The sequence below is a fragment of the Pantherophis guttatus genome, chromosome 1 (assembly GCF_059756535.1).
Source record: "Pantherophis guttatus breed Tessera chromosome 1, ASM5975653v1, whole genome shotgun sequence".
Lineage (NCBI taxonomy): Eukaryota > Metazoa > Chordata > Lepidosauria > Squamata > Colubridae > Pantherophis > Pantherophis guttatus.
In genome coordinates this window covers 104983956-105011136 of record NC_142063.1, presented here as the reverse complement: position 1 = coordinate 105011136, position 27181 = coordinate 104983956, and the positions used below count along the sequence as shown (strand labels likewise).

Here is a 27181-nt window from a genome sequence, read left to right as displayed (position 1 = left end):
TGCATGAAAAAACAGCAAGACTCTACTTCAAGAATTTATAGCTTAGATTCTCTTTAAATGTCTCATTGTACAGTACATACTAGCACATGCCCAAGGAAGGTTAGATTTTCTTGGGTGTTGACCTACAAGAGTATAATCTAGTCTTCAGAGATAAGAATAAGGGTAGAATGAATTCCTTTGCCTATTATGGACTCCCCAAATCTATTTTGAAGGAGCAAGCATTTATTTCAGAGCAGATTTGGCAGAAGTATGGAGAACTAAGAGGATAGGAAAGGAGGAGAAATGTCTAATAAATAGTGTACTGGCATTTTAACAAATGGATTCTTCAGACTGAAAAACAGAAAGGACAATTGACCAAATGGCGGACATGGAGAAGGAGCATTTGATTGGCTACCTTCCTTTGTCTTCCATTCCCATCTGAAGAAGCAGAATATGATTATGGTGTTTTGGTGGCCCTTGGAGGCAGTACATCATTCTTGTAACTAATACTTTTTTTTCTTCAACATTGAATCTTTACTCATCATAATATCAGAAAGTGGACCAAATCATTACAGCTGTAACACAGCCTCTAATATTTTCAGTTTGTTAGGAATATGCTTTCTTGTAAACCAAGCTGTCACAAATATACAGTGCCTATTAGTAAATCCCAATAGATGAAAAAGAACTCTCATTGAGGTCCAAAATACCTATAATATGATATTAAATTCATCCACCATCCCACCATCCACAATCCAATTGTAATTGCATGGGAGTATTAAACCCTTCCTTCACTTGCTATCGTCATCCTCTTTTAACAACCCCATAATCTCTTGTGGGGTGGAGTCTGGGCAGCTGAATGGAACTGAGTGTTTACTGGCTGGATGCCCTCCCTGATGCCAGTGTGGAGTTTATGTCAGCAGATATATTCTCGGTGTACCCAGAGAGAGAAATATCTGCCTCTACCTAAGATCAAACTCACAGCCTCCTGATTGTGAGATGAGAGCTCCACCTCTCGGCCACCACACCACCCCCTTCCTTCACTTGCTATGGTCTGAAAAAAAAAATAGTTCTTTTAAGAATAGTATTTCCCCTGGAAGAAAATTCTTTAAGTCCCAGTAGGAACTGGGATCAGGATCAGACCAGGAAATCAACTCCACAGGAAGGTAAAACTACATTTACTGACATGGGCTACAATAAAGAATTTTTCAAGTCTAATTGTGCTGGTCCCTTTCTTATACCCAGTGAGCTGAGGAGGCATCTGCCTGAGTTGCTTCCAAATGTTGTTCTGGTCACAAAACATGTTTCAGGCCCTCTGGTCTACAAAACAGTTCCTGCATACTTCCACCAACATCAGCTTCCATATACTTCATACCTACAGATACAGGTAGTCCTTGACTTAACAATCATTCACTAGTGTCCATTCAAAGTTACAAAGGCATTGAAAAAAAGTGACATAACTTGTCTTTGCATTTATAACTGTTGCAGCATCTCCACGGTCATGAAATCAAAGTTTGGGCAATTGGCAATCACCATGTATTTACAACCATTGCAGGGTCATGTGATCTCCATTTGCCACCTTCCCAACTGGCTTCCAACAAGCAATGGGAAGCCAGATTCACTTAATAACCACATGATTCACTTAAGAACTGCAGTGATTCACTTGGCAATTGTGGCAAAACGGTAAAATCGGGCGTAACTTGAGTTAACAACTGCCTTGCTCAGCAACAGAAATTCTGGTCTCAATTCTGGTCTTAAGTAGAGGACTACCTGTATTTAGCATTTGTTCATAGTCTGACATTTCATTATGCTACTAACGAGCTTTTCTAAATTTAAGCTGTCCTAGTAGAAAGTTATAAAGGACACTATGGATGAATGACAGCTGTTTTTACTGATGAGTTGTGCTGCTTTCTACATTTCAGATTCAGAAGGGAGAGATCAAGACTTCTTTACATGATGCCAATTTTCTTTTACTTTTAAAAGCTCCCATGTTTATCTTCCACTTTTTTTTTGCTCTTTTTAAGGATGGGCTTTATCTTTTGGCAGGATTTGTGTAGGAATTAAGTATGCCTCTGAATATTTATATATAAGAAAGTGACTGAGATTAAAAAATAAAAAAGGACATCAGAAGAAAAGAATCTTTATTTGTATGTTTTATCCAGTTTCTTCAAAAAGAAATAACCTAACCTAAATTGAATTAGAATTAACTTTTATTTTCTTCAGTTTTAGTGTTATTTTATATTCAGGAAGTATATAAATATTTGTCCTATTCCTGGAGCAAATGAACAAAAAACCTTTTTAAAGACCAAACGTTCATGGAAAACGTCTTAAAAGTCAAACAACTACTTAAGCAAGAACATTATACAAATATATACCGTATTTTTCAGAGTATAAGACGCACCTTTTTCCCCCCTAAAAGGGGGTGACAATTTAGGTGCGTCTTATACACCGAATATAGCTCCGCCCACCCACTGGCCCCCACCCTTTGGCCTCTGCCTCGCAGCAGTTACCTCCTTGCAAGCAAACAGCAAGAAAAAACAGCTCCTTTCTGCTTCAGCATAGGCTAATTAGCACAAGCTGATTGGATCGGCCTCCCGACTCTCAGCTGATTTGCTCTCAGCTGTTTTGTGCAGGGCTCTGCTGCTTGCTGCAAAGAAGTAAATTGCTGGAGCAGATTTTTTTTTTCCTTGTGCTAATCAAGCTATGCTGAAAACGAAAATAAAGCAGGCTGTTTGCTGTTTACTGCAATGAGGCAAAATTACTCAGAGGCAGAGGGACATTTCTTTTTCTTCTTTTCCTCACCAAAAAAGGTAGGTGCGTCTTATACTCCGAAAAATACGGTAATTTAGCATAAAATTTAGTACCAATAGAAGAGAATATATGTAGCTCAGGGTTAAACCGTGGAGTTCTCATTGTTCTCAGAGCTTGGTTGTTTGTTTGGAGATATTTAATTACCCAACTAGACAACATCATTATCTAAATATTAGCTAGCTGGACAATGAAATGTTTCCAAGTAACAACTAAGCTCAGAAAACACCAAGAACTCTACATGAATGTAGTAGAAATGTAAGATGTAACAAGATTAGAAAAAAAAAAAATGACAGGACATGGGAGTTTGGTTAAAAAGAAAAAAAAAAAAAAAACCATGAACGTACCATAATCATATGAAAGTTATTTTGTGCAAGAAACAAATGCTTTTCAACCAGTGGGTTTTCTTCTTGCAATTTGTCATAGTTTTCATATCTCATTTTCCCATTCCCCTTCAATATTTATTATTTTTTCTGCATAGTTCCTTGTCTGGGCTTTGATTAGAATAATTCAGAAACTGGATAAAAATGTCCATATGTAAAATTATCAGGCAATTCTTTCTCCAAAGCAAATTGTCTGTTTTAAGGCTGGTGTTATTAAATGTTGCTTTCATTTAACAGAGAGGAAGGAGAGAGTTATGTTTTGCTTTAAGATGATTGGTTTTGAACTGAATGAATAATATAACATGTTTTCCCAATCACTTGTATTCTTTAGACATTTTATGCAGTCAGAAGCAGAATGATCGGTTTTTTGAAGTTAGACTATGTACTGTACAAAGTATTACGTCCAAAAAGTAATGAACTTTTGTGCTGAAATATCACCACAAAGCCAATTTTTTTAAAAAAAGGCAGTAAGAGCAATGTAAGACTGAATTCTTTGAACTCATATATAATGTATGACGGTGATGGGGATACGATGCTTCAGATGCTGAGCTTGTCGACTGAAAGGTCGGCAGTTGAGCGGTTCGAATCCCTAGTGCCGCGTAACAGGGTGAGCTTCCATTACTTGTCCCAGCTTCTGCCAACCTAGCAGTTCGAAAGCACATAAAAAATGCAACTGGAAAAATAGGGACCACCTTTGGTGGGAAGGTAACAGCGTTCCATGCGCCTTTGGCGTTTAGTCATGCCGGCCACATAACCATGGAGACGTCTTCAGACAGTGCTGGCTCTTTGGCTTTGTAACGGAGATGAGTACCGTCCCCTAGAGTCAGGAATGACTAGCACATATGTGCGAGGGGAACCTTTACCTTTACCTTTTTTATAATGTATGGGGTTATGGAAGGTATTTGAGAACTAGATGCAGTCATTAAAAGAATTATTGCCTTCTGGATATTATTCCAAAGCTTTCATGCAGACTGCTCTTGTATTTTTTCTGAACTTTTTTCCTCCTAAGTGAAATTAGTTTGTCAAAGAGTATGTCTTTATGCTATGTCAAAAGTGTAATTCATATATTTAATTTCATAAAATTATATATATATATATATATATATATATATATATATATATATATGCAAATGAAGTAGGATTTATTCTGTTCTTGTTTCTTGCTTTCATCTTTTTTTCTCCTTTTCTCCCCTGCTTAATTCCTGCTTTGCTATATTTAGAGAAGAAACCCAGACCAATACCAACGTAAGTTTAGGACATGTTTAATGGAGAAATATTATAGCCATTCTTGACTTTGGTTTTAAATGTTTATAGTTCATGTAATGCAAATGAGGATAGCCAGTTAGATATTTGATGTCTTTCACATTTAGTTAGCTATATTTATCTGTAATTTCCACATATTTCATACTTCATTTTAGGATGAAATGTAAAGATCTTTTTTAGATCTTTAGATCTAAAGAAGTTTTCACAATTAGATGTACATATGGTCCATCCAGTAATACGCACAGAACTAATATCCTTTGGAGATTCTCAGTCATCCAGGTAATGGGTGCCCCAATGGTGCTTTTTCAGGACTGAAACTTTCTTGTTTTTTCTTGTGAAAACATTTCACTTCTCATCCAAGAAGCTTCTTCAGCTCTGACAGGATAGTGCGGAATGGAAGGATTTATATTTCTTGCAGACAGCTGGTAATCTGCATCCTTTTAGAGCAGGGTTAGAGTTGGGGTTAGGGTACTTCCTGATCTCACCTTCCTCTGCTGGAGACAATGGATCTCCCCAGCCCTGCCCGAGCCACCACAGGTGCCCCTGACATGAGTGATGTTGAGCTGGCCATGCCCCCCCAGCCACACACCCCACCCTCCCCGAGGTCAAACAAAACCCTCAATAAAATCGAGTTTGACATCCCTGTTTTAGAGGGTCGTTTTAGAGTTCACCTGAGTAGTGCTCCTGTTCCTATAGTTTGCAATTTTTATACATTTGGGATGAACACCCTTTGAATGGTGTGGGAGTAGGAATGGATTTCCAGAGAAAAATTGCATACTACAGGAACCAGGAGCACGACTCAGGCGACCCTGAGGACACAGACACCTCCAAGTGCTTCAATGCCCCCTAAAGGATACAGATTACCATCTGTCTGCAAGGAATGTAAACCTTTCCATTCCCCACTATCCTGTCAGAGCTGAAGAAGCTTCTTTGATGAGAAGCGAAACATCTTCAAAAGAAAAAAATAAGAAAATCCAATTGCCTCCTGAAAAAGCACCTTTGGGTCACGGAACTAATCTTATTGGATATGTTGTGATGGTTGTCCTTAACCTCATACTTGCAGGTGTTTTGCGACTATAAATTCCAGAAAGCCCAGCTGTTAATTCTGTTGATTATGGAGATTATGGAATTTCAATCTCCATACATCTAGAAGGCACCAGATTAGGGAAGACTAATTTGGAGACTGATCGCATAAATATTTCTCTAATGTTTTGAAGGGTGATATGAGAAAAAAAACCCAAGCTATTTGGTAAAGTAGGACGTCACACAAAAAGTACAGAGGTTTATTCACAGTTTCCATTACATATTAATTAAATGAGAGATCCAGATTCGTTTATAGAGAACTAATGCTTTCAACAGACCAAAAAAATCCAATTTAATCATGATTATTACATTTACATTTTTAGAACTTGTCAAACTATTTCTGATGCTTCTCTATCTAATAGAATTGGAATGGCTAATTTGTAAAATTAATGTTTTGTACTGGAGGAAAAATGTGATTGTTGCTAGACAGTGCATCAAACCCATTAACAGTTTTGAATTCCACTTTCCAAATTCTGCATGATTTTCTGTATGATTTTCTTAAATAGTATTTGGGCAAATTTATTTCAGTTAAATTGTCATGCAAGCAAATATTTCAAAAAATGTCTCTTCTCCTTACTTCTAAAATATTTTTTCTCAGGATCTTATGTGTTTTTCTTTCTCTTAACATCCACAAAGGTTGACTGCACCTAAGATCCCAGAGGGTGAGAAAGTAGACTTTGATGTGAGTATTGCTGGTTCTTCCAGTGAATCTCTTGTCTCGCTAGTCTAAGTTTTAGACAAGAAAGTGGTTTTCATCACAGTATAAAAATCATTTCTGAATAAGTTCCGTAACTATGAGAAGATATAACTGATGCAACTGATAGATGTTTCAATAAATGGGAATATGTAAAGTTTTTCTGTGGAGGGAATCTACGCCATCCCAATAATTATACTTGGTGTCATGGAACCTGGTTCCTCTCCAGTGGTGTGATTCAAATTTTTTTACTACCGGTTCTGTGGATGTGGCTTGGTGGGCGTGGCATGGCTTGGTGGGCGTGGCTTGGTGGGCATGGCAGGGGAAGGATACTGTAAAATCTCCATTCCCTCCCCACTCCAGGGGAAGGTTACTGCAAAATCCCCATTTCCTCTCGATCAGCTGGGACTCGGGAAGCAGAGAATAGATGGGAGTGGGGCCAGTCAGAGGTGGTATTTACTGGTTCTCCAAACTACTCAAAATTTCCACTACTGGTTCTCCAGAACTGGTCAGAACCTGCTGAATACCATCTCTGTTCCTCTCCTTTCTTTCCCCAGGATATTCAGAAGAAGAGGCAGAACAAAGACTTGATTGAGCTTCAAGCCTTAATTGATAATCACTTTGAAAACCGGAAAAAAGAGGAAGAAGATATAATGGCTCTTAAAGAGAGAATTGTAAGTTTTCCTCAAGTAGTCAACTATTTTAAGGTCTTCAGCACGAGGATAGACCATGAATTAAATTAAATGTTAAGGGAGCCGATGATATTTTTTGCGGAACATAAATTGCATGTAAGAATTTTTATTCTATCCTTGAAAGAGGCGGAGGTGAGGCCTCTATTCAAGAAGCCATCCCTGGACCCGGCTATATTAGTAAATTATTGTCTGGTCTCCAACCTTCGTTTTGTGGTGAAGGTTGTCGAGAGTGTGGTGGCACAACAGCTACCCCGGTACCTGGAGGAAGCTGTCTATCTGGACCCGTACCAGTCGGGCTTCAGGCAGGGGTACAGCACAGAAACGGCATTGGTCGCATTGGTTGATGATCTCTGGAGGGCTCGGGACAGGGGTTGCTCGCAGTTTGTGTTGGCAGGGGGGGCAGAGGTCGACCTTGAGGCGCCTCGCTTGGGGGGGGTGCCGCAGGGATCGGTCCTCTCGCCCCTTCTGTTCAACATCTATGTGAAGCCGCTGGGTGAGATCATCCGTGGTTTTGGGGTGAGTCCACAGTACGCTGATGACACCCCGCTGTACATCTCCATCCCAAACCATCCCAATGATGCCCTTGATGTGATGTCCCGCTGCCTGGAGGCTGTGTGGGTCTGGATGGGGAGAAATAGGCTCAAGCTCAACCCTTCCAAGACTGAGTGGCTGTGGCTTCCGGCGTCCCGGTATAGTCAGCTGGTGCCATCACTGACTATTGGGGGTGAATCTCTGCCCCCCACAGAGAGGGCTCGCAATCTGGGCATCCTCCTGGACTCATGGCTGTCTTTAGAAGAGCACATGACGGCCGTAGCCAGGGGGGCTTTTTATCAGGTTCGCCTGATCCGCCAGTTGCGTCCCTTTCTGGACCGGGATGCCTTGCACACAGTCACTCACGCCCTCGTCACCTCCCATCTGGACTATTGTAATGCTCTCTACATGGGGCTCCCCTTGAAGAGCACTCAGAGGCTCCAACTGGTCCAGAATGCGGCCACGCGGGTGGTTATGGGCGCACCTCGTTACGCCCATGTAACACCTCCTGCACGAGCTGCACTGGCTCCCAGTGGTCTTCCGAGTGCAATTCAAGGTGTTGGTTACCACCTTTAAAGCGCTCCATGGCATAGGACCAGGATATCTACGGGACCGCCTTCTGCCACCAACCGCCTCCCACCGACCAGTTCGCTCCCACAGAGAGGTTATGCCAGCTGGCGACACCCAGGAGGAGAGCCTTCTCTGTCGGAGCCTCTGCCCTTTGGAATGAATTGCCCCCGGATATTCGTAACATCTCTGATCTCTGGGTCTTTCGCTGTGCCCTCAAGACCCTACTGTTCCGACAGGCGGGGCTGTCTAATTGAATGATTTTAAATTGGGTTTTAACTTTGGGTTTTAAAATTCGGCCACAACTATTTAATGATTTTAATTAATTTTAACCATGATATTGTATATTTATGTTTTTAATTTAATTAATTTTAATTAAAAGAGTCCTTCGGGAGGAGGGTGGTATATAAATATAATAATAATAATAATAATAATAATAATAATAATAATAATAATAATAATAATAATAATAATAATGAATAGTCATGTCTTCTTCTAAGTGACTACATGCCCATTCATACAGCTTGAAAGGACAATATATAATTCTTACACAAATGGTGTTACTAGTCATTTGGGACCTAATGGGAGTCATTTGGGAGTAATCCTGTTAGTACAGGGGTGTCAAACTTGATTTCATTGAGGGCCACATCAGGGTTGTGTTTGATCTCAGTGGGGCATGGCTGGGGTCAGCATAGCCAACTCATGTCGGGGGCACCTGTGGTAGCTTGGGCAGAGCTGGGGGGATCCAATGTCTTCAGCAGAGGAAGGCGAGACCAGGGAGAGCGCCAAACCCTTGTCCTCCAGAGGAGCCTGGCCATCTCATCTCAGGTCATGCAGAGGACCCCCAGATGGGGGTGAAGGCTGTCCAGAGCCCTAGGCAGCGGATGGCAAGCGTCCAACCTGGCCTTCAAGGTCCCAGGACACTGGGACTCCACAGCCCAGCCCAGCCCTGCTTCCCTGAGCGGATTCCCGCCAGTGCTTACTTCCTCAAGGCTGCTGCTGCTGAGCTCATTCTTCTTGTCCAGGTTACTCATGGTGTGTGCAGGAAGGCAAAGTGTGTGGGTCAGAGAGAGGCCCATTCCCTCTCCACACAAGGAGACATGGCTTTGTAACTAAAGCATCCTCAGCGATAGGATGGAAGGCCATCAGGAGAGGTCAGGAGGAGGGGACAAGGGGATGGCGAAAGGGCAGCAGGACTGCTGGTGGCCATGGGCTAAGGCAGGACCTTCCTTCCTTCCTTCCTTCCTTCCTTCCTTCCTTCCTTCCTTCCTTCCTTCCTTCCTTCCTTCCTTCCTTCCTTCCTTCCTTCCTTCCTTCCTTCCTTCTCCCTCCCTCCCTCCCTCCCTCCCCTCCCCTCCCCTTCTTTTCCCTTCCCCTCTTCATTCTCCTTTCTTCTTCCTTCCCCTCTTTCCTTCTTTTTCCTTCCTTGCTCTCTTCCCATCTTCCCTTCTTTTTCTCTGGCTTTCCTTTAGCATCCCTTCTTGGAAGCTCAAATGCAAAAGGGGAAACATTTCTCCTTTTGTTTTGTTTTGCTTTTAGTTTGTTTTGCTAGCCCTCTGCCAGTGAAAATGGACCCCAGAGACACGCCCCGCCAGCTCCATTTTTAGCCTAGATGGCCTCCTGCCCTCTGCCAGCAAAAACAGAGCTTGGGGGGCATGTGTGGCCCCCAGGCTCTGTTTTTGGCCGGGATGGCCTCCTGCAGCCCTCTGCCAGTGACAAAGGGCTCTGTTTTTCCTGGCAGACGCACCATGGGCCGGTCCTACGCTGTTTCCAGGGAAGCCCTGCGGGCCAGATCTAAGCAGGCCTTGAGTTTGACACCTCTGTGGGAAGAGTGGACTAGAGGAGACTGTTGCATTTATACAATCTCCCTCTGATTTTATCTACAGGTAGTCCTCGACTTATGATCACAATTGAGCTCAAAATTTATGTTGCTAAGTGAGACGTTTGTTAAGTGAGTTTTGCCCATTTTACCACCTTTCTTGTCACAGTTGTTAAGTGAATCACTGCAGTTGTTAAATTAGTAACACAGTTAAGTGAATCTGATTTCCCCATTGACTTTGCTTGCCAGAAGGTCGCAAAAGGTGATCACATGATCTTGGGACACTAATAATAAATATGAGTCGTTGCCAACTGTCTGAATTTTGATCACAATGCTGCAACGGTTGTGTGAAAAATGGTCATAAGTCACTTTTTTCAGTGACATTGTAACTTTGAATGGTCACTAAATGGACTGTTGTAAATCAAGGACTACTTTTATATCAACTTAAGAACTTTTTTGTCATAACAGAATAACAGAATAATAGAGTTGGGAGGGACCTTGGAAAAATTCTAGTCTAACCCCCTGCTCAACCAGGAAACCTTATATCATTTCAGACAAATGATTGTCCAATTTCTTCTTAAAAACCTCCAGTGTTGGAGCACCCACAACTTCTGGAGGCAAGTTGTTCCACTGATTAATTGTTATGTCAGGAAATTTCTCCGTAGTTCTAGGTTGCTTCTCTCCTTGATTAGTTTCCATCTATTCCTTCTTGTCCTGCCTTCAGGTGCTTTGGAGAATAGCCTGACTCCCTCTTGTTTGTAGCAACCTCTGAAATATTGGAAGACTGCTATCATGTCACCCCTAGTCCTTCTTTTCATGAAACTAGACATACCCAATTCCTGCAACTGTTCTTCATATGTTTTAGCCTCCAGTCCCCTAATCATCTTTGTTGCTCTTCTCTGAACTCCTTATAGAGTCTCATCTTAATACTGATCACAATTTAATTTCAACTGTTCATTCTCAGGAACATTTTTCAAAGGGTTTTGTTCTGGAATGAAATACAGTTCTAACCAAATTACTGCCCTTTCTCTGCAATGCATAGGAAAAACGTAGAGCTGAGAGGGCTGACCAGCAAAGAATCCGAGCTGAGAAAGAAAAGGAGCGTCAGGCCAGACTTGCTGTGAGTCTATCTACAACCTTTTGTCATTGCAGTGGTGAAATGTAAAATTTGTTACTACCGGTTCTGTGGGCGTGGCTTGGTGGGGAGGTATGTGACAGGGTGGGCATGGCCAACTTTTTTTTTTTACTTTTAAAAGCATTTTTTCTACAACCTCTTCAGCAGAAGAGGTTGTAAAAAATGCTTTTAAAAGCTTCTGATGATCAGGCAACTCAGCTGGGATCGTCAGAGGCTTTTAAAAGCATTTTAAAACCCCTTCGGCCGAAGAGGTTGTAGAAAAAATGCTTTTAAAAGCCTCTGACGATCCCAGCTGAGCTGCGCGATCATCAAATGTTTTTTTTTTACTTTTAAAAGCATTTTTTCGGCAGAAGAGGTTGTAGAAAAAATGCTTTTAGAAGTAAAAAAAAAAAGCCTCTGATGATTGCGTGGCTCAGCTGGGCATGGGGAGGCGCAGGTATTTTTGCTACCAGTTCTCCGAACCACCCGCCACCATCACTACCGGATCGGGCGATCTGGTCTGAACCGGGAGCATTTCATCCCTGTGTCATTGGTATCTCAATCATTGCCCTCAATATAAAATGATCTGTTAAGAGTTATGATGATTACTTTTGGCTTTATCTTACCCCTTCCCCAAAAAAGTACCACATGTCCCAGACCCAAATTCTCTGTTCTGCCTTTGTGAGTCCCAGGTATGAACCAGTGTTTGTTCCTATTTGTTTCACAGGAGGAAAAGGCAAGAAGAGAGGAGGAAGATGCCAAGAGGAAGGTTGAAGATGATATGAAGAAGAAGAAAGCCCTCTCCTCTATGGGTGCCACATACAGCAGCTATTTGGCTAAGGTAAATCTACTGATGGGCAGAGAAAGCCAGAATGTGATCAAGAATGAGCATTAATAATTAAGTCAAATTGGCTTAATTATTTTAAATTGCTTCTATTTCACATTTTATATATATGTTTATTTTGACTGTTCACCGCCCTGAGTCCTTCGGGAGAAGGGCGGTATAAAAAATTAAATAAATAAATAAATAAATAAATAAATAAATAAATAAATAAATAAATAAATAATAAATGCTCATCTGAAAATTATCCAAGAATTTCTTGGAATTCCTCAATTTTACAATGGCAAAAACTTTCATTTTCAAGAAGAGACCAAAGAAATTCACCACAGGAAGGACCTGCTAGTCTCTATTTTATGTTTTTTCCCCCTTTTTTCTTTAGGCTAGAGCAGGGGTTTGCAAACTTAAGCACTCAAAGAGCCTTTGGGCCCGTTTCCCACAGAAAATAAAACACCGGATGCCACAAAACCTTCCCGTGCCTGACTGTTTCTTGAGCGGCCACAAAACTAGCCTATGTAGTTGAATTAAACGTTCTGTTTTCTTCTGAAACTTTTTTCTTCTCTTGGATTTATCCATGGTTGGCCTACCGGGGATTGAAAAACTCAATAAATCATGTGCTGGCGGGTGTTGCACATTGGCAGTTGTGACGCATATTTTGAGTGACAGGGAGCCGCAGCAGAAGGGTGAAAGAGCCACATGCGGTTCCAGAGCTGCAGGTTGCTGACCCCTGGGCTAGAAGGATAGAGTCTCACAACTTCCTTTAGCTTTGATCTAATGGTTCTTCAGCCCTGAGAGATAAGTCTTATGGCTTCTAGAGCATTTCCTGCAATGAATCAGAAAGACATGTAAAATAGGCATGCTGACAAATTCTTAAAAACAACTACTTTAGTACTAACCTGATGGCATCTGAATACAGTAGTGGCCAAAATTGTGGAAACCTTTTGGGGAAAGTGTATTTTTGAGGTCTGATGGCTAATAACATCACTTTTTTCAATATAATCATATTCTGCTGCTGGAATGGCCTGGGAATAGCCCAGACCTTAACCCAATTGAAAATCTATGGAACCGACTAAAGAAACCTGTTAGTCAGAACCGACCCAGCAATAAAACCCAGTTAATAGAAGCAATCATTCAATCTTGGTTTCACATTATAACAGCTGGAGAACTAAAAGACTTGGTTCACTCCATGGGAAGACGTCGTAAGGCTGTAATTCATGCTAAAGGTTATCCAACTAAGTATTAACTGATGTGATAATTTCTGTATATCTCATTTTTTCTATGGTGATAATTTTTATATATCTCATTTTTTCTATGTGCTTCACTTTTCTTCTTTATACTGTAACTGCTATTCTAATAGTAAATCCTTCATAAAAGTTATTGTCTTACATTCTTGATTAAATTATCTTTCATTGATATATAATTTTATGGTGCTATTCCAAAAAAAAGTGGTGTTATTAGCTAATTTTAGAAAATACACTTTTCCCAAAAGCTTTCCACAATTTTGGCCACTACTGTATATCAGATTACAATCCACGCACTATGTTTAGTGCATTGATGGAGGATGATATGAATTGTGATCAAGCACTTTTACAATTCAGGATTACTGCTCTCCTGCCAGGTTTCGATGTTCTTCATTAATTCCTTCAATGGGATGCATCCAATGATTATTTGTTTATTTATATCCCATAAATATATCCAACACACCTTCTTCCTCATCCTATTTTCCCCACAACAACAACCCTTTGAGGTGAACTGGGATGTGAGAGAGTAACTGGCCCCAGGACACCTAGCTGGTTTTCATGGCTAACACAGGACTTGAACTTGTAGAGTGTTGCTTTCTAGCCTGGTACCTCAACCACTAGATCAAACTGGCTCTTTCATAATCTTTAAACTCGTTCTGCACAGGCTGACCAAAAGAGAGGAAAGAAACAAACTGCAAGGGAAATGAAGAAGAAAATTTTGGCAGAGAGACGCAAACCTCTGAATATTGATCATCTTAGTGAAGACAAACTGAGGTAAAAAAAATATCCCCACCTCCCCCACTGCTCTTGTACTACGGTACATACAAGATTGAGCTTGTGCTTAAATTTGTTTTAGTACTTTTTGTGGTATTAAAAAATAGGAGGTGATATTTAAGAAAACAACATTTGTTACTATTCAGATAATTATTTAATCCTGATGAATTCTATCAAATTTTATTTAACATTAATATGTAATATTTAACTTTAATGGGTAATGTAAAAATAATCTATAGAATAAGAAAAAGAATAGATTAAATTATAACTTCTGCCTGCAGTTGCAACAACTCTCTCTCTCTCTCTCTCTCTCTCTCTCTCTCTCTCTCTCTCTCTCTCTCTCTCTCTCTCTCTCTACATACATACATACATACATACATACATACATATTTAAATAAATAAATAAATATGAACAAATATTTATGATAAAATGTTTAAGCATGTCAAGATAGATAGATAGATAGATAGATAGATAGATAGATAGATAGATAGATAGATAGATAGATAGATATAAAATTAGCAGTTATGAAAGCAGGGAATAAGAACAAATAAACAAGTATTTCCAAGGGGGAAAGGAAACAATAAGATTCCTCCAAGTATCTGTACTGGGTCCAATATACTTCAGTTTTTTTCATTAAGTATCCAGAAACAGGGTAAGTAATGAAATGGTCAGGCTCTCTATTTATATTTAGGTGTTCAAATAAATCCTCATAAGAAAAAATTACATGGGGGATTAATGAAATCCATAAACTAGAATTGTTCAGTTGTGTTGGACTTCTATTTGAATAGTCTTCCAACCAGTTCAACCATAAATTTAAGAAATATTGAGCTTATGTAAATATGTCTCTTTACAATTGCTAATTGTTTTGAGTTGTATTTCATTCTTTGTTATATCTCCACCTCTTCACAAATAAATAGGGACAAAGCCAAAGAATTGTGGGACTCACTGTATGCGCTGGAGACAGAAAAATATGAATATTTAGAGAAGATCAAGAGGCAAAAATATGATGTGAGTAGAAAAAGAGATCTTGGCTTTGATTTTTGTTTATTTTCAGGGTGAAATCAGTTATATTCCTAAGGGAGACCTGGATTAAAGACCATAGAAGACCATTAAAGCCCATATACTATTCTGAATGTTTATCAACAAAATTCAGTTTTTCATCCCAGAGTGATAACTTCTCAATTGTACACACCTAGGGTGGATTTCTGCCTTCTACTTAAAATATGTCCTATGATGTGCTTGAAAATATTGTGAAATAACTTTGTCATTTTAATTAATATGCCCATCTTTCTTTTTGAAGCATCTCCACAAACCAGATGGCTTATTCATGATGTTAAACCCCATCACAGCCAAGCCAAGCAGGGGAGCCAATGATCTATATAACTCCTAGGCAGTGTCAGCACTGCACTGAAATATCTATGAGACTAATAATGAACCCACTTCTGATGTCCCCAGCATCTATTAACTCTCCAGCCTTATCTTCATGTGAATTTATGCAGGCAGAAAAGCCAGCACCATTCTCTTCTGCTATCTGGAGAATGCTACTATAAGATAATCACCTTTAAAAAAAAAAGAAGTATAGATTATATCTTCTTCATATTGTGTGGAAGAAAATACTTAAATTTGTCTACAAACTGTGAGCATGGTTATAACCATTCTATCTATGTTTTAATCCTGTTATTGTAGATAGAGCCAAATAATGTGCCATATTTAATTGCTCATAGTACATGCTTTACACTCTACAGTATGGTGGTGGTGGACACAAAAAAATGAGTTTAGGAATAAAGGAGAACTGGTGGAATTTGATTTTAGAAATAGGGAAGACTAAGGCAGGGGTATGCAACCTTAAACACCCAAAGAGCCATTTGAACCCGTTTCCCACAGAAAAGAAAACACCGGGAGCCACAGAACCCTTCCCTGTGCCTGATTATTTCTTGAGCGGCCACAAAACTAGCATATATAGTTGAATTAAAAGTTCTGTTTTCTTCTGAATTGGATTTATCCATGGTTGGCCTACTGGGGGTTGAAAAGCTCAATAAATCGTCTGCCGGTGAATGTCACACATTGGCGGTTGTGACACATATTTTGAGTGACGGAGCCGTAGCAGAGGGGTGAAAGAGCCACATGTGGCTCCAGAGCCGCAGGTTGCTGACCCCTGGACTAAGGCAACTCTCTTATACCAGTTGCCTGCTTTTATGTTGAGAGAATCCTTTGTAATGCACTCACAAAACAATGAGAGAGTTCTGACAGTGTTAAAAGGCAAATGTTTATCTGTTTCTGAGTACCTACTGCAAAAAAACCCCTCAATTTGTTAAGAACCCCAAAGTCAATAATGATCTTAATCTTTCTTAGATTTTATCACTACGTTGCAGGGTGCAGGCACTATCCAAGTTGTAAGTACAATGAGTTCACCCAGATGATATAAACAGCAAGAGATTTTTACATGCATGAGCCTCCTGCATGTTGGGAGTCTGTAAACTCTAAATTTGCATAGATAAACAACAGGCTGGCATTCAATTCCTGGCTTACAAAACAAGAAATAGCCTCATTTCTTCCTCTTTTTTTCTCATCAGCCTTTATTGCATTAATTCAGAAGTAGCTGAATAGAGATTTAATGTTGTGTTCTGTAGATCAGCCTTTCTCAGCCTGATGTGTTTGCTTTCAGCTCCTATAATCCTTTGGCATAGCCAAAGATAGTAGAGGACAGCAGGTTGGAAAGATGGTGGTCAGCCATCCAAATCAGCGTTTCTCGACTTTAAGATTTATAGATTTGAACTCCCAGAATTCCCTAGCTAAAGTTGGAAAACATTGTTCTAAATGAATGCAGGACAATGGGAATAAAAAGTGATACCAGCAGAAAAATCAGTTCTGCAGGGTGACCTCTCCATCCAGTGGTTATCTTAGTTTGCTACTTCATAAAATGCTACTTCATAGAGTGACTGTAGTGGCTTAAAAAATCATTTCTATAGATCAAGAGTTGGGGGGGAGGGATAAAAACACCAGTAATAATAAATAAACAAACATTTTCAGTTCTTTGTTTTTGTACAGTATTTGTACAGAATTATTTCTGTACCATTAGGGCAAACTATCTTTGGTAATTTCCCACATGTCCAAAAAATGACAAATAAAATAAAATAAAAAAGACAGTCTCAAAGCTGCTTTTTTTTCCTTCAAAAGACAACTGGACTGTTTTTTTCTTGAGGAAGAAAAAGAAAAATTCGCTTCTCATCCAATGATGAAGCTTCTTGGATGGGAAGCGAAACATTTTCTTCGTCGTCACCAAGGAAAAGAAACAGTCCAGTTGCCTTTTGAAGAAAAAAGCATCTTTGACACAACTGTGACCTGGATGACTGAGAATCTCCACAGAAAAAGCCAGGTAAGCCAGGTAAGAAAGATCAGTTAGCAGCTGAATGCACCATTTGTTTGCTTATATTTATACAAAAACCAAACCAGTGAGTAGGTGAGAGCCAGAAGACAAATCAGAGGCAAGTCTTTTCTGAGCCACCAAGGCAACACCTGTTTTTTTTAAAAAAAGAGAATTGTACAATTAAAGGGAAAATTGCTGTTACCCATAAGAACAGTTGAGCTATAGATGGATAGCAAGGAAAGTTCATAAGAAAGCAAAATAAAGGAAGCACTACTTTTAGAGCCATTTCTTGTCCAACTTTGTTACCCAGGAATCTAAGTGCCATGCCTATTGTCTATCTTACTTCACACGTAGAAAAGAAGGTAAGTCATAAGCACCAATGCTAGTCTGGTAAACAAAGTTCCTTAATCAAACCCCTGGTTAAGAGGCAGACTCGGTATCTCTGCCCTCAGTTCCACAAGGCACGTGTTCAAAATCTACAAGTAAGCAAGTAAGTATATCGGGTAGCTGAGTTTTCCTTTTTCATGTTGTCCCGTTGCTTCCAATGTTGGAGTCTCTTGTTTCTGCTTGTCATGGAATAAAGTCCCACCCTGTGAACCCAAGATGGTGAACCAGACATCTTATGGTTTGAATATTGTGAATTTACAGTACAGGACATTGTATTACTGCAAAATAATGTTAGCACTGCTTAGAAGAAAAAAATTATGCTTAATTGGCCAGCTGTCTCTTAAGACGAAAGTAGTATGTTTATCGCACAGCGAACAAGGCTATGTAAATATTAAGGATGACGTTGTCAGTAATGGTAAAATTTTATTTTTTTCCTACTCCTCTTTATTTCCTTGAGTCAGAAATTATATTTTGATTTCTATTATAATTGAAGCATTTTCACCGCATAAAATTGCAACTGCCCAAAACCTAGAAAATGGTTTTTAAATTTCCAGCACACTTCCTAGTCTGTCTTCCAGACAACCTGGAATATTTTTTCTTTTACTCTTTGGAAAGCCCTACATCGATTTGTGAAACAACAGGATCACTTTTAAATAGGAAGTGTCTGTTCACAGCTGTAATAACCCAATTTGACCTTTTTTTATTGGCCAGCCTTTATAGTCACATAATTCTAAGAGCTGGTTTTCTTTAGTTTCTTTCCTTTGCCTAATGATGATTAAAATCACAAGCATAGAATTAAGTCAGTCATAGAAATGTTTTTTCAGCTAGGCATTCACCCAACTGAATTACTCTTGATTATTATGATTCACCCAAATGAATTAGTCTTGATTATTAAGATGACAGGAGGGGAAAACATGAGAAAAAAAATAATTGTGCTGATATGGTAGCAAATGAAGTTTTAAATAATTTATCCAAAGACAGTTTATAGCTTCTTTTAGAGTCATTCAGCCACTATTGTGCCAAAATAATAATGAGCTAGGTTATATCAGTGATGGTTGGTGATGCTATGAAAACACTTTAAATCATGACTGAGGGCATAGCTTTATTTAGAAGGATTACTTCTTCAAATATTGCTGACAGCTTTTCTATTTTGATTTATGCATAGGAAAATTTCTATTGGTGGAGCAAATTTTTGGAAACTTCCTAATTTAATAGTAGCCATCAATTCCAATTTCATATTTTTTACTTCTCACACCCTCTTTTTCTTTCATTTTTACCTGTAGTCCAAAGAGGCTTTCATCATTTCAGTATAGCACTTCCCAAAAAATCTGAATTTCTTCAGTATTAACTTCAGGAGCATTTTTTTTTTCATTAGTTTACTTCTTGTTTTAGAGCCATTCTCTCTCCCTCTCTCTCCCTCCCTCCTTCCCTCTCTCTCTCTCTCTCTCTCTCTCTCTCTCTTTCTCTCTCTACCTCCCTCCCTCCCTCTCTTATCTATCTATCTATCTATATCGCGATACGTCACATGATGCCACCACGACGACGTGAGTTTGACACCCCTGATATAGTTAGTTAAAGCTTTAGCTTTCTCAAAATACTCAGGCCTCAATAACACCTTCCACTTTCCATTGACCATTTTTTTCATGAATTTAGCTTAAAACTGTTAATTCTTTCTTTTAGAAAGCTTTGCCAAAACCAGGTTGCTAGCAGAGATGGGAGGATGAATGGACTGATAGATCTCACACAAATTTTTGTTAGCTACTAGGCAAGAAGTATAAACAAAAATGCACGTAATTAGGAGGATGAGTTTGCAATACTTGATATAAAAGGGCAGAGATAATCTGTAACTGAACATGTACTCCCCAATTCAATACCTCAAGAAGGAAAAATAGATTAATGATCATTGCCAGTTATTTAAAAGTTTGAATTTAATTCCAATTACTGATAAAGTATATCACCAAACCATCTCCAGGTACTGTGTTATTTATACCTCCTATATTTTGTAAAAGTATAAAAGATGAAAAACAATTTAAGTACTTTGAACCTCAGCATAGACATATCCAGGAAAGGTGCTATATACTAGCTGGAAAAAAAATATGGGGGAAATCCATAATTATCTTGGATAAGGATGAGGGGTTCCCAGTTACTGAAGAGATGTAAGATTTTGTCCTTTTTACATTCCTCTTATTGCCTTGTCTGTAGACATTTCCTGTCTATTTATGCTTTGCAGTCAACATTCTTCTGCTGTGCTTTGCTGAATAAATTCTTTCCGTTTTGACTTTATTTGTGTGCATATTACTCTTGAGTCCACAAATCTCCTACCCATATCTTACTGTGGCGAAACAGCTGGTAAATCCCTCTCTCCATGATGGGAAGCAGGTCGTTTTTAAAAACTTAGTCATATTTGTTTGCAGATTACCACCTTCAGAAATCGGATTGATCAGGCCCAGAAACAGTGAGTACCCAGATTACTTTTCCAGTCTGAAGACTGGAATATCCATCTGTTTGCAGTAATTACTTCAGTCTTCCTCCATCTATTTCTTATTGGAAGGGAACAAAGTGGAGAAGCACAGTCGCTAAAGCCCACTCTTTTCTTTCCTTTAAAAAAATACTTTGGTGAAACTGAAATGAGTCCATAATCCTTCCCCAAAATAACTCTTTTTTCCGAACAATCTTGGGGAGGCTCACCTGCCAATATACTACTCTTTGTGTTGGCAGGGAAAGCATACTTCCAGAGATTGTAAGGAACAGGATTTAATAACACTAATATTCAATATTTGCCACTGCCACATGGACATCATGTGGCATGGCATGCCCAATGGTTCTTTTGATGCATCGTATAATCTTATCTCCCTTCATCTAATTCAAATTATTCCCTGCTTGTTTTGTTCCATAGGTTCATTGCTGCATGTGTCAATTCAGAAACCTAATGCTTTAGACATAAAGGCAGCATGAAACAATAATCAAATGAAAGTAAGGGTTGAGAGGGGATAGTTCTAGAAGAAATTACTGTATGGGAGTGGGGGAATGAACTCTCAAAACTTCTCATACAGGAAAGGAAAACCAGTGCATTGATATGCCTGGCTCTACAAAATGCATATAATTCTAGATGTTTTGTTTATTTGTATCATATTATGTACATCATTCAATGAATGGTGCTTCGGGCTCAATAATAGCTCTTAATTGGCCCTTTTAATTTATAAAAAGTATAATCCTTGTTGCAGAACTCGAGGCAATTCAGATCAATCTGCTATTTTAAAAGCAACAGGACATGCTGAAAGTTATTTAGGATGATGTGCCATTCTTTAGAAGACTAAACATAAAAAGAATACTGAACAAGAACTGAGCATGCTTGTTTTGTACCATAGTCTGCACAACAATTCTAAGAGAGTTGTTAAAGATTATGAGCTTCATGAAATGATCAGGCTGCAAAATCTTACAAAGAAATAATAAAAGGAAAAGAAACTAACAGAAAGAAGGTATACCAAATTTTTGCAAACTGCATCAATAAGATATTTTTATAATTGATACTTGTGGACATTACTGGAAGATATGGCAGCACATAAATATAAGTTTCTAGCACAAATATCTATTGTCACCAGAAGACACCCAATAGCCATTTGTCTCTGAGGACAAAAGCTGTTTTAGGGGAGAAAAAGTCCTATGTTAAATGACAGGTAAAGTATTCGCTTGTTGTGTGTACAAATTGTGACGTCACTGACATGTTCCCGTATGTGAAACTACCACTGAGAAAAATCACCACTGTTATCATGTAAGCTTTAAAGATATTCTTTTGACTGTTATCTCTCATGTTCTATGGAAGAATTCATATCGGAAGTGCCCAAATAGCAAGTAATCTAAACGGCAGTTCATCAAACACCTAACTACTAATCCAAGTTAGCTTGTTGTGTAACTTATAGTACCATCTAAGGATATATAGCATGCCAATAATAGCATTGCAGCTGCAGTTTGTTACTGGGGCAAGTGTGGGTGTTTTGTACTAAACTAATGTACTTAGAACTTAACAGCGCATAACTGAGCTCAGAATTAAGGTAAGTTTTGCATGTTTCGGATATTGTTTCTTTTGCATGCAAAATAAAACAATTTGAAATCTTGTCAAGAGTAGCACAATCTAAACGTGAGTTTTTTTCACCTGTCTTTAGAAGATTTTTTTTTACCTTGATGAAGTTTAAATGAAGTTGTACTACTTCAAAAAATAATGCTTTGTGGACCATGATTTATCAGAAATTCTGAATGTATGATGTTTCGATTAGTATTTAAAGTCAAATTTGGGTAACTTCTCGGTTTTGGATTATGACTTTTTTTAGGAGATAATGCAATCATTTGTGAATGTTCAGTCTAAATTGAAAAGTTGGCAGAAGCTAAATACTGTATAAATTATACCACTTAATAGTTTAAATACATAACTATAATTGCATCTAAATTTCAAAGATAGCTCTGCCATTAACGCATGGGACTTTACATTTCTGACAAATCTGACTATAACTCAGGCAATTGTTGACTTTAAAAAAAAAGTTGACTGTCACCTTGAAAATCTAGCTAGCTCCAGGAGCCAGACCTGAACAGATTTCCAGCAGCTATTCCTTGATTAAGAGATGAGCAAAATAGATCTGATAAGAGTAGAACACATCGGCATTTCATTTGCTTTAATGTTACAGTGATATGAAATGATAAGCTTGTTGCTAAAAAGGCAAGATCAAGAACAGGTAAGGGTATCTATTGCAGCAGCAAGACATGTTTTTATCCTATTTATATTACAGCAGCAAGAAGGCAGGAGCCAAGGGCAAAGTTGGAGGCCGCTGGAAGTAAAGATCTGGAAAGTCCCTGCACGAAGATTCATCAATGGTGGCATGGCCAAACATCACTGGCTCATCTTCCCTATTTAGCTACCAATTCCTCTCTCTCGCCTGAACAAAACCATAATTGCAACAACAGCCTGGATTGCCTACTGCTTACTTTTAGGGTACCCACATCTTTCAGAACCTCAGCTCTGAATGATGACAAGTCCCTGCTGATACTTGTCCCATGTGTATCTTTTCCTAATTCCATCCCTACACTGCCACATAGATTGCAGTGTATGAATCTTTTGGTTTTGTAAATAAAGCGTAGTCAATAATATACTTCAGACCTGCAACTCCTGTCTAGCCATTCTTTTTTTCCATTATAGTGATTCATTTACCAAACCCTGGAATTTATTGGCCTTGTCAATAAAATCTGGCAAAGGACCACTGAAGTCAATAAATGTATGCTAGTTTACATCCATCAATGACTGTAAGCTATTTATGTATAACTTAAATGCTGATCTTACGCATGCTTATTCAAAAGTAAACTCCATTGGCCTATGTGATAATGAAGAACGCATAAGATTGCACTCAGAAAGCCGAAAAAGCCCAGTTGAAAAATCAAGGTAATAAGGGTGGAATTATACATAGATCCAAACTAAAACATTTCTTTCTTTTTTCTTCCTTCGAGTTAGATGGTTTTTGTTTTATTTTGTTTGGACTCCTGGTGACTAATCCTTGCAATTTTCTTGGCAAGGTTTGGTCAGAAGTGGTTTGCCACTTCCTTCTTCCTCAAGCTAAGAGAAAATGACTGGTCCAAGCTCAAAAGCTGATTATGTCCCTAAGGCAGGTCTAGAGCTCACACTGGTCTAGGCAACCAAACTGACTCTCAAAACTTTCTAGTCTTTAGTTATTTACCATGCATACTTTTAAGTCCTTATCAGTTTGGCTACCTTGAATCTTAGGTCAGCAGTCCATAACCTTTGTGGCTTGGCAGCCTGGGGTGGGGGGGGGGTGGGGGAGAAGGGAACCCAGCCGCATGAGCGGTAGGCCAACACGTGCGCATCTCAACTTGTACAAGTTGAGATGCGTGTGCATGCGTCTGCCCTGCCACTCATACAAATTGAGCTGTGTGCATGAATGCCGGCCCACAGGGCCCAGTTCCGAATAGGCTATGCCCGCTAATGGGCCGTGGCCCAGGGATTGGTCTAGAAGAAAGAGGGAAAACTGCAGCACTCAGTGGTTTTCCATACATAGCCTTGCTCATGGGTTTTCCATAGACATCTGGTTTTACAGCGTTCTGGGAACAACTGCCGAAGAAGGCTAGGGTCCTAAAATGTAGTGTCTGTTATTCTTAGGGCAATATGGCCATTGATCGCCATCTTCATCCCCTTTTAAAGCAGCCTAAAGTAATGGTTGCCATATAGTACCATCTTGTGATGGCAATCTCACAGCTGGCATTGAAAAAAATTATTTTGAACTATGATACTTTTTGTGCAGTTTGATTGGGTAACTCCCAAGTTGTATTAAGAAAGACACCTGCTCCTTTTACTTAATTCATAATTTTATATGCTGATCGTTCATCTTTTTCTTACACATCAATAGCCCAAATCCATAGCTCTTTCATTTTTTTTGCCTATTTCTACACAACATATACATGTATTGAAATGATAAGAAGTCCAGATGTGAATACATTTTAGATTTCTGTACTGCAGTACAGTATTAGAAGTTTTATTTTCAATCTTTTTCCTAGCAACCTTTGCTGATTCCGTATTTAAACAGGTTTCTCTACAGAACTATTCACTCACACAAAAGGCAAATTCTTAAACTTAGTCAATGAAGCAACCTTTTCTTCAGCTTTTCACAATACATCCACAAAAAATTATGATGTTGACAGCATCTAATAAAGAGTTCCTTATTATATTCCTGGGACAGCGAATTTCTTTATTCCTCTTCTGCCCCATACTTCAATCCCATAGAATATCAGGAGAAAGTATCTATGGAACATGTGAAGTTGTTAACAAAAATATCCCTGTGATTAATCTCATCTGATGTGCCAAATAAAAGAAATGGCCCTGAAATTGTTTAAGATGGGCTGTTATATTGGAAATAAACCCTTCCCACTGTGAGATCGGGATCCAACCACTACAGTCAGGATTATTTTCCTGAAAGATACCCCTCATCTTTGGAAATTGTCCTGGGCTAGATGGAGAATATACTTCTGCAAATACATTCGGCAAGTGTTATTTTATCTCAAATAATTCCATTCAAATTTCTAAAACCAAGGATATGCTAAATCAAGGAAAAATGCTGATGCTGAAATATATATGTTTTATTATTTTTTTTTGAAAAATGGCTGGAATGCATGTAAAGCTGGAAAATTGCTTTGTTACATGATGCATTGTGGGCATTCCATAAATGTTCACTTACAGAATAGCTTAAATGCTAGCTGCTGGCGAGCAAACAGATTAATAGACTTCCTGTCATGTGTAGGATTCCACAGTACCATTCTGGGACACAGAACGCTAGATTACTTATGGTTTTAGACTGGACATAGCAGGATACTTCATATCTTCTTAGAACTGTCCTTTCGAACAAGAGATCAAATGTTTCAAGATGTGTTAAATGTGCATTTTTCACCCTGCAAGACCGAATTTTTAAAAGTTTCTTGGAATATTTATTAGAACAGAAACACTGTTTTACAAAGCAAGAGATTGATGGGTAAATAAATAGTGAAATAAATTATTTAACCAATTAATTTAGGGAAATTTAATCCTAAACTATCTGGAGGCTTAGTGGCAGCTAAAATAGCCATGGAATATCCTAGAACAGGGGTGTCAAACTCACATCACAGTGGCGTCATGTGACGTATCAAGACTCCCCCCCCTTCACTAAATCGCATTGGCGTGGTCAGCGTGTGATACATCCAACCCATGGGCTGGGCGTTTGACAGCCTGTCCTAGAACATGGGTTGGCTTCTGCTAAATTAGATCCAGGAATAGAACATTTGCCGTATTAAAGATCCGATCTTGCTAATAGTCATATGGGATTATAATAGGTACCTCAAGAGTTACCTTGAGGTAAGATGGGCAGCCTATAAATTTTATAAACAAACAAACAAACAACTAAATACTCTATCTGGGTTGTAAAAATTCAGATAACTAAGGCACAACAAAATAAATAAATAAAACTTCTTAATTCTACCTCTTGATTTCTGTAGTCAAGATATGGTAGTCTTACTTTTTACGGAAATAGTTTAGTGAAACTACAAGTGACATGTAGAGAATGAATTTCCCACATCCTCAAAATTAGCAGCAAAACCATATTCCTGAAAAAAATTGCAACTCAAAACCATTGTTTCTTCAGTTATAAATCTGGATAAATTATTTCAAATGGATTTACATTCAAGATTGTAGCCTTTAGTTTATTTTTTAAAATTCCACAGAAAACAGTTATCAGCTCAAAGCACAAAACAAATAAGTAAATAAAACAACGATAATAAAACCTCTCTTTTCTCAACTTGACAGAACTTGCAAATTCATATGAAATAAGTGACATATGCTACCTGCAGGGGGTAGCAGTGGAATAGACAATATTTTTACATTTGTATCCTTATGAAGTTTATTTATTTAAGAGATCCTGTAGAGATAGAAAAAGTGAAGAGCTATACAGTATACATTTACAGTAGTTTCACCTTTCAAATGAAAGTTGCCATAGGAACCAGCAGCATAAATCTTGCTGTCCCATCAGCTATCTCTTGCTACCAGTTGGAAGGAAAAAAAAAATCCAACCTGCAGTTTTGGAAAACAATAGAGCAGTCAAATTTATTGTTCATCAATTAATTTCAAACTCAATCCAATTCAGTCATCTAATTTGCTGCATTTCTTTTATTAACTCGCTGTGTATGATAGTCCTTAGGGCAGTTCTACTCACAACACATTTCCCACCTGTACCTAGTTATTGTACAAACATATCCCAGCGACATTTTTTTTCTGACATGTTCCCAGGATGTTGTCACAATTTCATCCCCAGGAATCATTAAATCATTCATAGTTCTACTACTACTGTTAAATTCTGTTACGGGTTGATAATGTGCCATCAAGTCAGCATCACTGTTAGAGACTACATGAAGAGATCTGTCCTCAACCTGTCTCTTCAGGTCTTGCTATGGTGCAACCATTGCTGCTATAATGGAATTCATCCACTTTGCTGCCGGTTGTCTTGTTTTACTTTTTCTTGCCACTTTCCCCGGCATTACAGACTTCTGAGAGCTAGGTCTCTGCATTTTTATTTATTTTAATTCACTTCATAGGGCTACTCCTTTCACCAAAACAACTCTGGATAGCTAACATTTCAAATGACAACATCAAAACCAAGTAAAACACAGCAGGTTATTAAAACATGAATGCTGACATAGACTGAACATATCCCCACCAGGGGTGGGTTCTACTTACCTTTACTACTGGTTCGCAGCGCTTGCGCAGAAGCGTTCTAATGACGTCGGGGTTGGTGGGCGGAGCCTCCTGCTGGTTTCACTACCAGTTCTATAGAACCAGTGCAAACCGGGGGCAACCCACAACTGATTCCCACCTCAGACAGAAGATTCTTCAGAACTCCACAATTCAGTTTAGTCCAAGGCTTGGGGAAAAGGACAGGTTTAAAGATGAGTGGGCCTTTTCTTGAATGTTCAGGGTGGGATCCATGGAAATCTCAGGATGAATGCTATGTTAGAGTGCAGAGCAACTACACAGAAGACCTGTTTCCGGGGTATCGTGAAATGACATGGTTTTATTGGTGGAACCTAGAGTATGTCCACTGTGTCCAAATGAGCAGGACAGGCA

The 27181-nt window shown here is 38.9% G+C and overlaps 1 protein-coding gene across 4 annotated transcripts in view; it reads left to right on the top strand.

Moving 5' to 3' along the window:
• The window catches only part of TNNT3 (troponin T3, fast skeletal type), a 54817-nt gene extending 32124 nt beyond the window's left edge, over positions 1-22693 (top strand). For 2 of the 4 annotated variants that reach the window (XM_087880184.1, XM_060687734.2), the window contains 9 exons: positions 4388-4412; positions 6150-6195; positions 6765-6881; positions 10859-10936; positions 11658-11771; positions 13674-13783; positions 14702-14792; positions 19953-19993; positions 22320-22693. In XM_087880184.1, the coding sequence (XP_087736310.1) occupies positions 4388-4412; positions 6150-6195; positions 6765-6881; positions 10859-10936; positions 11658-11771; positions 13674-13783; positions 14702-14792; positions 19953-19993; positions 22320-22368 (671 nt within the window). In that variant the 3' untranslated portion in view covers positions 22369-22693. Of the gene's footprint in view, positions 1-4387; positions 4413-6149; positions 6196-6764; positions 6882-10858; positions 10937-11657; positions 11772-13673; positions 13784-14701; positions 14793-16136; positions 16178-19952; positions 19994-22319 lie in introns of all 4 variants that reach the window. The other 2 variants (XM_060687735.2, XM_060687733.2) reach the window with 1 other exon arrangement.
• Positions 22694-27181: the final 4488 nt, after the last annotated feature.